This window comes from Medicago truncatula, chromosome 5 (genome assembly GCF_003473485.1).
Source record: "Medicago truncatula cultivar Jemalong A17 chromosome 5, MtrunA17r5.0-ANR, whole genome shotgun sequence".
NCBI classification, from domain to species: domain Eukaryota; kingdom Viridiplantae; phylum Streptophyta; class Magnoliopsida; order Fabales; family Fabaceae; genus Medicago; species Medicago truncatula.
Genome location: NC_053046.1, coordinates 29,967,087 through 29,977,226, shown reverse-complemented (window position 1 = coordinate 29,977,226; position 10,140 = coordinate 29,967,087). Strand labels below are relative to the sequence as shown.

The 10,140-nt window shown below is 33.9% G+C and overlaps 2 protein-coding genes across 3 annotated transcripts; one reads left to right on the top strand and one right to left on the bottom strand.

Moving 5' to 3' along the window:
• Positions 1–362: 362 nt before the first annotated feature.
• On the top strand, positions 363–1,340 carry LOC11429408 (uncharacterized). The gene has a single exon (XM_003615371.3). It carries the CDS (start codon positions 435–437, stop codon positions 885–887), a length of 453 nt encoding a protein of 150 aa, XP_003615419.1. The 5' UTR covers positions 363–434; the 3' UTR covers positions 888–1,340.
• An 856-nt stretch (positions 1,341–2,196) lies between these two features.
• On the bottom strand, positions 2,197–6,610 carry LOC11429407 (rhodanese-like domain-containing protein 7). 2 transcript variants are annotated; one of them, XM_003615369.4, is made up of 5 exons: positions 6,198–6,610; positions 4,795–5,055; positions 4,588–4,686; positions 3,610–3,900; positions 2,197–2,913 (listed from the first exon to the last, which is right to left on the bottom strand). In XM_003615369.4, the coding sequence occupies exons 1-5, from the start codon at positions 6,603–6,605 to the stop codon at positions 2,536–2,538; spliced, it is 1,437 nt and encodes a 478-aa protein (XP_003615417.2). In that variant the 5' UTR covers positions 6,606–6,610; the 3' UTR covers positions 2,197–2,535. The 2 variants fall into 2 exon arrangements, with proteins under 2 accessions (XP_003615417.2, XP_003615418.2); XM_003615370.4 differs by having other exon boundaries at positions 4,795–5,045; positions 6,198–6,539.
• Positions 6,611–10,140: the final 3,530 nt, after the last annotated feature.

The following is a 10,140-nucleotide window of genomic DNA, read 5'->3' as shown; positions in this document are numbered from 1 at the left end:
AATATATGCAGTAGAAACATCTTTGAATTAGGCTTAATTTAAAGTAGACAGTTAAAATCATCTTCGAAAAGTAATTTTCCCATGAAACTATTCTAGAATAAGTATTCAATTTTTACACTCCTTCAAAAAAAAAAAAAACAATTTTTACACGTTTTGCAAAAAATAGAATTGTGTGCCATCACTTTTTGTACCAACTGCTATGTGGAGGACATCCTCAAATGATCTCAAACAATCTGTCACCGTCCTAGAAAAGATGTCAACAAGATTGTCACGTGTTTACTTTAGACCAATGCATTGACACGTGCACAAGTTTTGTTGCCACACTCTTATTCAAACGTTGTATTTATACACATACATATCCATAAATCCACATTCTATGCATATCTCAAGCACAAGCATAACAAAACAAAATTCTTCAACCATATTATTCAAAAATGAAAGGGTGTTCTTTTGTTACTAATGTTCATGATTTCACTTTTTCTCCTTCTTTGATTTGTTCTAACTCTCTTATTCCATTCCAAAGTAATGTTTTTCCTAGTAATGTGACATTGAAACCATTGAGAGCAAAGGTGTGCATTTCTCATAAACAAAAAGGTAAAAGTGAATTTGTTGTGGGATGTGCTAGTTGGGGATTAGTGAATGAGTTTAAGAGAGAACTAGAAGAAGGTGAAACTAATGATGAAAAGGGTAAAAGTGGAATAACAAGGTATAGAGAAAAGTGTGGAGAAAGGGAAGGGGTTGTAGAGTTGTTGGAGTGTTTGGAAAAGGAAGCAATAATGGGTGATGATGAAGGTAAAGAGCCTAATGATTATAATCGAAGGGCACAGATATTTGATAAAAGCTCTCAAGTATTTCAAGCACTTAAGGAATCAAATGATCATGTTTGAATTAATAGTTAATTTGATATAGGGTTTTGACTCTAATATTTGTATTTGATATTAGCATATAGTGACAAATTTGTGTATTACTCTAAAAACCCTCTTTTGTGTACCTTTTCTGATTTAAAGAGTTGAGTTGGTGATTAATGTGTATATTTTGATGGGTGTTTCTTTCATCAAATATGCATCTAGAAATAGGACAAAGGTGTGATGTTTTTTATATCAAAATCTGACCATATGAATGGGAAAATTGATCAACTTTGGAGCTGGTACCTGCGGAGTCTGATGAAGAACAAGAACTAAATTGTTATGATTTCTTTTTGTTGTAGTTGTCTTTTCATAATTTTAATGTAATCTATGATTCTTCTTCTTTTCTTATGAATAATTTTACGTTGGATATCAATGACTTGTAAATGAAATGTCAATGATCTCCACCAAGTTCATGCTTTCAAGTTTTTTTATGACCACAAAGGAGGCATAGATTATAATATGGATTTTTCTATCATCGTGCAAATTTGCACATGATAAGAAGTTTAAAGTAATATCTTTAACTTGAGACTTGTGTTTTTTATATTAAATATGTAACTTTTAATAAATAATTGTTGGTTTTCAATGAAAAGTTATTATTTTTAGTTGCTTTAACATGTGCAATATTGTACATTTAATTAACGAGACAACTGTTTAGTTTGAGAATGGTGCTTTCGATGTGAGTTTTAGACAATTTTAGACAACTTTTTGTGTTTAAACACATCACATGAAAATCAAAATTCAAGTCGATTGATTGCTCAACTCTTAAAAAGAAGCATTTAGAAAGAATGGATGATCAAGAATCCTAGCATTTGGCTTAGTAGTCATTATTATAAATAAAAAATTACTTTTTAAATTTAAAGAACAATGGAGGAAAGAGAGATTATTTGCGGAACTCGATAGTTTTATTCATAACACACAAAAGCTTTTCTCCCCTTCACAATAAAAGATTGTAAAAGAAAAAAAACTAATTACAAAACATAAACAACCAACTATCAACTACCTGCCAAATAGCATAAACAACGAATTACTAGCCCTTGTCGTATAGCACATCCGTATAAACTTAGACTGTTCTTTCCTCAGAAAACAACCTTATCCTAGTCATAGAATTGATCCTGAATTGTCAATCTTTCTTCCAAAGTTGTGTCTTCTACTGATTTGCCCTGCCTTTTTACCAACCACATTTATAGGATACGTGTGTTGGGCTAAAAAACACACTTATACCACAAATGTTGGTAAAATGGCAGGGTAGAAAACCCGGTTCACCTATCAGATTCATGACGATAAGCAGTGATATATTTAACAGAATGTTATTTGAACAATCAAAACTTAACAACGTATTTGACACCATACAAAATACATCATTTGATATTGATTTAACTTGAGATGAGAGAAAAAACAAATAGAAAAACTAGATCTAATATAAATACAAAAAAAATAATACCAAATAAATGAGTGTCCACAAACATTTTTCTAAATTCAAGGGTTTTGTTTGTCAAGATGTTGCCAGAAGTGACTGAGGAAGGTGGGATCTCTAAGTGGGAATACAATGTAAAAGCATAATATCTCTGACAAAATTTCTGCAATGGATCTAGCATAATAAGTTGCTAGAGAGAGAGAGAGAGATATGTTAAACAGACTTTGAAAGTTGATTTTCATCCCTGCTAGCACTGTCCTGTTTATGTGTCGGCCGGCGGCCCTTATCAGGACCACCTATGATCCCCCATCTCTCAAATTGTTTTTGTCGAGCTCGAGCCCTCTCTTTTTCTTCTTCTGATTTCTGTGCAAAACAGTAAGGACAGGAGACTCCATATTCATATTCTGGGGATTCCATGTCAGTGTCACTCACAGGCTGCTTACAACCATAGCACAGCTTGAAATTTCCTTGTGCCAAACCATGCTCGACAGAGACTCTCTTGTCGAAAACAAAGCACTCTCCTTCCCAAAGACTTTGTCTCTCTGGAACTTCCTCAAGATATTTCAGGATTCCACCTTCCAGGTGATAAACCTAGGAAAAATTCAAATAGAATTATGACAAAGATTTTGTATCCCAGTAAAAATTGTAATCCAAAACTAGCAAATCTTGTTCATAGAATCATACAAGCATATACATTACTTTTGCTTATCAAATATAAACGAATGTGTACCAAATTGCATAGTTTGAATACATAGCACATTAAAAACAGGACAAAAAACGTGTTGTTTTACACTAAAAGTAAAAACAATGAAAGTAGAGATTTCAAAAGTAGTTATGTGAAGACAGTTCTGAATAGTTAGTTTTAGTCATTTTTAGTTCAGAACAGCACCTATAAACTTATGAGCGTAATAGGTCTTGGCATCGGCATCAAGTTCCAAGATAAAGTTGAGCCAAAAGATCCTGATTCAAGATAAATCTGTGAGGAAATGGGATCTCGTTGGAATCTACTCCAGCATTTAGAAATTGGCTAATTGGTAAAGATACATGTACTTGATGCCCGTCCAAGAAAGGGACCCAAGCAGAAGCTACTTATGTATTCTCATACCAAACTCTTCGGCTATTGGGGATCCCATATCCATATCAATTAAAATATGTTTATTGGACTTTATGCATTAATAAGTGGAAATGGTCTATTATCTTGGATAAAGTAAACAAATATCCAAATGATTTTTTCATCAAATGAATTTTGTTCATGCAAAACAAAATACAATTTGAAGGTAGAATCACCTCTTTGAAACCTTTGCTGAGAAGTAGACTTGAAGCTTTCTCACAACGAATACCCCCGGTGCAATACATTGCAACACGTGGCAAATGTTGTTTCTGATTCTTCATTTCTTTTTCAGCAATTTGGTCTGAATGGTTTACATCATCTTTTGCATGCTCAACATCTTTTCTGGTAAGCTCAAAACGTTCCTCAACCCAAGAGGGGAATTCACGAAATGATGTCGTACAAGGATCAACTGCTCCTTTGAACTTTCCTATTCTTGTTTCATAGTTATTCCGCACATCAATTACCACCTGCAGATGAAGATGTCAATAGCAATGAAAATTTTGCATTTCAGGTAAATACAGTATCAATACCATGTCAAAGTATCTATTCTACTTCTTCATCATGTTCACATGTAAATTAAGTTCTATTCAACCTCACATGACGTCGAAATTGCAATCCTTACAAATTGTAGTAATAATCAGAAAATACAAGTGTTGTCAATAAAATAGCAGTTTGGTCAAATTCCACTACGTTACAGTGCTACAGCGCCTGTTGGAACCAATATAGTGCATTGCAAAACAATAACAGTTTGTTAAATCTTCGCTACGCTATAGCAATAAAGCACCGACATAGCCTCTATTTAACAACACTAGAAATTATAACTTATTTTCTAGAAATAAATGATGAATAGATAACCAGATCAAAAAGTTTTAAAATTCACTTGATTGTTTTTCCTTCAATATTACAGCTTGCAAGAGAGTTTCTCCCATTTTTAGCTAGAAAACCCATGATACAAATCCACATTTTACATTTGCCGTAGACAATCAGATTATTCGGAATAGATTTGATGTAGCTTAAATATTTAACACACTCAAGAATCCAAACAATTTAACCTATTCACGTTTAAATTCTGCAGGGGTATACAACCATCACATAACAACAGAGCCTCATAATGAAGATAAAAAAACACCGATAATAGGAATATAGCAACTCACAGTATCAGGATCGCTAATCAAAGAATTCCATTCCTTTGGGCCAATATATTTTCCAACCCTTTCAATAGGTGATACCGTAGGCATCCCAAGAGTGACAATCTGTGAAAACAAAAGGCTCAACCTGGTTAAGTTATTTGTACATAAATTAATCTCAACGTTTAATATATAACAAAGTAGTTCTGTCTTTTGGCAATTGTAAAACGTTACCTCTTTCTTCAACTTGACTCTAACATGATCCCATCGGAAAGGTGTGTCTTCCCCAGCAGCAAGAGGAGAACTGGCACTGTGTCCATGATTACCTTGATGGATGGCCTCCTCCTCAGGACTGACAGGCGATTCAATACGTCTTAGCCCCTTCAGACGATCATCACTCTGAATAAATGCAAGAACTTTCTCCACCGACTCCCGCGTGCCGCATAGGCTGCCATTAATTCCTTCAGGCGCAAGAATGATACCGCCTGAAACACGCTGAGCAACATCAGATCAGTGAGACGCAAGAAATAGCACACTATGAAGTCAATTTACAAGTCACATATATGCTAAAATATCAATAGCTTAGATTACATTTGAAAAAGCAAAGTCCAAAAAATGTATACATAAAAATATTTACTTTGTCATAAATAAGAGTAAATCTTCAATCTGGTTCATGAACTATTACACTCTTATTTAGTTTCTGACTGAACTATGGAAATGTAAATAAATAATCCATAATACATTCTCAATCTATCAAGTTAGTCTCTAAACTATCACTCCCTCTCCTATTTGGAACCCGAATTACAAAAATGTAATAAATAGTCCCTAAATTATCACTATGTATCTGTACGGATTTTGGGCCATGACCCGGCCACTAATCCATATGGAAGCTGAGGCCCATGTCCAAGTAATCTGGACCATGGCCGAGCATTACGCGCTCATCCCAAAGTCTCTGCTAAGGAACGACTATGATCCAAGTCATTGTTGATTGGGCCTGGGAAAATCAAGGCTCGGTAGCTGCGAGATTAGCGGCATGGGCAATCATCCGAACACAGAATCCAGTCCACCACCTTAACCCTAAATGGAGCTAACCAGGCCTATATAGGAGGCGACTCCAAATATAACCCTAATTGCCATCCGCCTCACAACACCTGGCAGTGTCTAAACCTACCTACACCCCCCTGCGAATTCTAGCAGGAACACTATGGGCCCCGTTTGAATTGGCTTATTTTTAGCTTATGAAAAATAACTTATGCAAATAAATAAGCTTTTATGTTAATTCATAGGTTCTCACTAACGAAAATTGTATCTTCATAAGCTGTTTTTTCATAAACTACCTTGACAAGCTTATGAATAATACTTAAAAGCTTATTTATTTGCATAAGCTAAAAAATAAGTCAATCCAAACGGGCCCTATGTTTGCTATTTTGAAAGTAACTTAATAGATTGAGAATAATTGCATAGGAACTATTTATTATATATCTACACTAGTTCATGTATCAAAATAAGAGAGAATCAAGTCATAGTTTAGAGACCAAATTGAAGTCTTACTCCAAAAATAAAAATAATGTATAAACTTTGAACCACTAGAATAATCATAATTTCATCAAATAAAGATAACGAAAGGAATGCAATACCAATTGTTGACATAATTGCTTCAAGGGCACACGCAAAACAGCATGATCAGGGAAATCCGCAAACTTATAAAACGAAACCACGACAAGAGACTCTACTTCACCAGATTCAACCAACCCAGAAACCGGTATTGCATAAGTGGGTCCAGAGTGAGAGAAACACTTAGAAAGCGTCATACTTTGAAGAGAATGATTGTTGGAGAATAGAGAAAGGTTCTTGAATGAAGGGTTAGGGCTTGAAGAAGAGTAAGCTGTTCTTGTTTCAGATGAAGGGGTTGTTGAAGAAGATGAAGATGAAGAAGAAGATAGCATCCTTGTAGTAAGAGACAGGAATGGTTGAGGAAGACAAGAATATGGTATGTTGCTGCTGGTGGTTCTGAGAATGGAGGCTGCATTTAGATGTGGTTCCATTGTTCTGTGTTTTTTTTGTTTTTGAATTACTTGGTTTTTTAACACATTGGGGGGCATGGGCTTTTTTGGCTTAGGCCCATGTTAGTTTGAAATTAATTACTATTACTTTTCCCACCCTACACATTTCTTGAGCACCCTATTTTTTCTGAAAATGCTTTCGAGATTTTCGGATTTTAGAATTCGAACTGAGTTTTTCCTTTGTTATGGGGTGAAAAAATGAGTTTTCGCCAATTTTGATTTTATAATCAGAAAACCCCAAAAAAATAGGGCATGTTCATTGCTCTTTTAGGTCATTGTCAGTGGTTCCCAGTAAAAAAAAACGATATTTGGGCTATTTGATAGGATTGCTCCGAAACTCTGCCATAAAATAAGGAAAAAAAAATTAAGGATCAAGGCTCCCATCGAAAGTACTTCTTTCGCGACTCTGCCACTCAAAATCTAAAATTCTATCGTTTAGACCCATTTTTTCATTTTAATTTTTCATATTCTTAGAAAATTTCGAATAAATTTTAATTTTTTATTTTATTCTTATAATTTTTTTGTGGTATTTTTATATTTTTTAATTTTATTTGACAAGAATTTATCATTTTTTTACTTTGTTTTTAAAAGAAAAATTCAAAACTACTGAAATGGCGAGATTTTAATTATTGATTATACATAAGCATATTTCGGATTATAAAATTCGAACTCAGTTTGGATGTTTATAATCCAAAAACCCATGGACATTTTTAGAAATTTTACAGGGTGCATGAGAATGTCATAGGGTGGGAAAAGTAATAGTCGAAATTAATTCGGATGGGATTTGTTCGGGGATTTTACTCTTCTCAACTTTGAGAATTGTTCATTCACACCTGAAAACTACAATATTAACTTCAACGGCAGTTAGCTGACGCTCGCTACTAACGGTAGTTAACTGCTATTGGTTCCAGGTACGCAAACAAAACATCAATTCTGTCAAGAATTGTTGTTTTATTAAGGATCTAAACTTGCATTTTCTTTCATTTTCAAACATTCATTACATTCATTAACCACATTCATTCACTCAATCATTTGCATGTCTTAAAAAGATCAATTCATTCATTCAATCGTTTCCAAAATAAATCCTAATTAAAAATACACAAATTTGTAAAATCAAAATAAATTCTAAAACAATAGAGGACGACAAATGATAATTTATTGTTTAAGTCTTTTTCTTAAAACTAATTATAATCATGTTTCCTTTTCTTCTAAAACAATAAATTCTTTTTGCTATCAGACTCTGAATAATATAGTTTGTCTTCTTCTGACCACGTGCAGAAATAAAGAAGAAAATTCAAGGACAAGGAGAATGTAATTGTTCATTCTATTAGAAGCAAATGATTTTCGAATGTTTATTCAACGACATTATCCATAAGAGGCAAGGTTTCAATGTCTATAATCAAGCTTCTCAAGAAATTAATTGATGCACTGATACATCTTCAACAATGGCTCTATCATTCTCTCCTATATAAATCGGTTGAATTTTCATAGTAAAAACCAATGTTCCACAAATCGCGTGTCAACTCAGCGAGTTTATCGAGTTTACGTGTTTAGGTGCTAAAAACGTGTTAACTCGGAGATAAACTCGATTTCTGGTAAAATTGCAAAGTTTGACGAGTTTGACCGAGTTAACACTCAGTAAACTCGTGTGAAATCGGGCGAGTTTACCGTTTTTGCGAGTTTACTCCTGTATTTTTTTTTCTTCAAAAATGGCCCATTGTTTTTGGCCCATTTTTTTTCAAGCCCAAATGAAACATATTTACTTTCTAGCTTTACAACACGTTTCAACTTACTTAAGTGAAACATTTCATATCATTTTCTTTGAGTTTTCAAGAACAGGGGAGCGAATGAAACATTAGGTTTCCGAAGATGAAGATATAGATGAGAATGATGTTATGGAACTTTAGAAGATTGACCTTTCGAAGAAATTACCTAGTTTGTTTTTTGGATAGTTTTATTCTCAAGTTTAGAAACTTGTAAAACTTTCTTTTTGGGATGGGTAGACTTTAGAGACTTATGAAACCTATGCTTTTGTGTGTTAATTTTTCTATTTTGATACTAAGTTAAGCATACCACTTTTTTTATGGTGGTTTGGTATACTTTGCATTTATAAGTAAGTCTATATTTTTCACTATTGATCTTTTTACGGTATTATATCAGCTTACATATGTATGCATATAATAAATTGTATAAAATTTCAATTTTAGGTAAACTCGTACGAGTTTACGATTCGAGTTTACGAGTCGAGTTTACCTAGCTAAAACGAGTTGAGGTAAACTCTCGAGTTGCAAAACTTTGGTAAAAACCATCACAAGTTTATGATGAGTCATTTATATGCTATTTTAATATGCTTTTTAGTTTAGTTTTATTTAGATTTTATATAATTTTATATTAGTATTATTTCCTTTTTAGGATAGTTTACTTTAAATTGCAATTTATTATATTTCAGGGAAGAATATTGGATGGATTGAGTCTTGGAGCAAAAGAAAGGGATTTGGAGCAGATTGGACACGAAAATACGAAGATTGGGAAACAAAATATATCTCCCACAAGTCAGAAGCCTGGCACGGCCCGTGCTAGCCTTGGCACGGCCGTGCTACCCTCCAGAGACCTTTTGCTGCTTTTGCTTGGACTCCAAGCTATTCTATTTTGGCGCACAATCTACCGAGGAATATTCTTGGAATATACTTGCTTAGATTTTAAGTCAATTGTGTACTATAAATAGAGTAGCTAGCCATCACAAATATTCATCTTTACTTGGAATACAATAAGTGACAATTGCTTTTCTAAATAAAGTTCTTTTATTTTCCTTTACTTTCTTGTCTTTTACTTTTATGCTTTCTCTCTTCTCCCCCATGTCTACGATGAACATGAGTGAGTAGACTTCTCCTTGTCTTGGGATTGTTGGATAAGTCTAAATGACATAATCCTAATCAAACCAAACCCTAAGCCTTAATCTTATGTAACCCTAATTTCTTATCTGAATTCACCGTCTTAACATGGATTAACCATTATCAAACTGTGGAAACGAAAGTGGAGCTTTGATATTCGAACAAGTGAATTCAGACAAGGATTGCAAAGTCAGCGAAATAGGCTTTGCAATCTTTGAGACATATAGTTTCGATCTTCAAGGGAACTAATAACAATCAAGTCAGCGAAATAGGCTTGGTTGTTAGAGGAACCAAAATCCAATAGTAATCAAGTCAGCGAAATAGGCTTGGTTGCTAGAGGAACTTAAGAGAAACTGTCTTGAGAAATTAGGTCTGACATAACATTATAAGCTTATGGTTTTGGTTTGAGAAGGACTTGTTATTTAGATGAAACCAACGATCCCAAGGCTCTTTTATTATATTGCTTTTTAACCGTTTAAAAACCCCCAACTTACAATTCTCTTCTCTCCTCTAATCATCTCTAAAGGTTAATTAAATTGAACTACTCCCTGTCGGAACGATACTCTTTTATACTACTTCGGTAAGACCGTGCACTTGTGGTTTTATCTCATCCGTTTACAATAAAC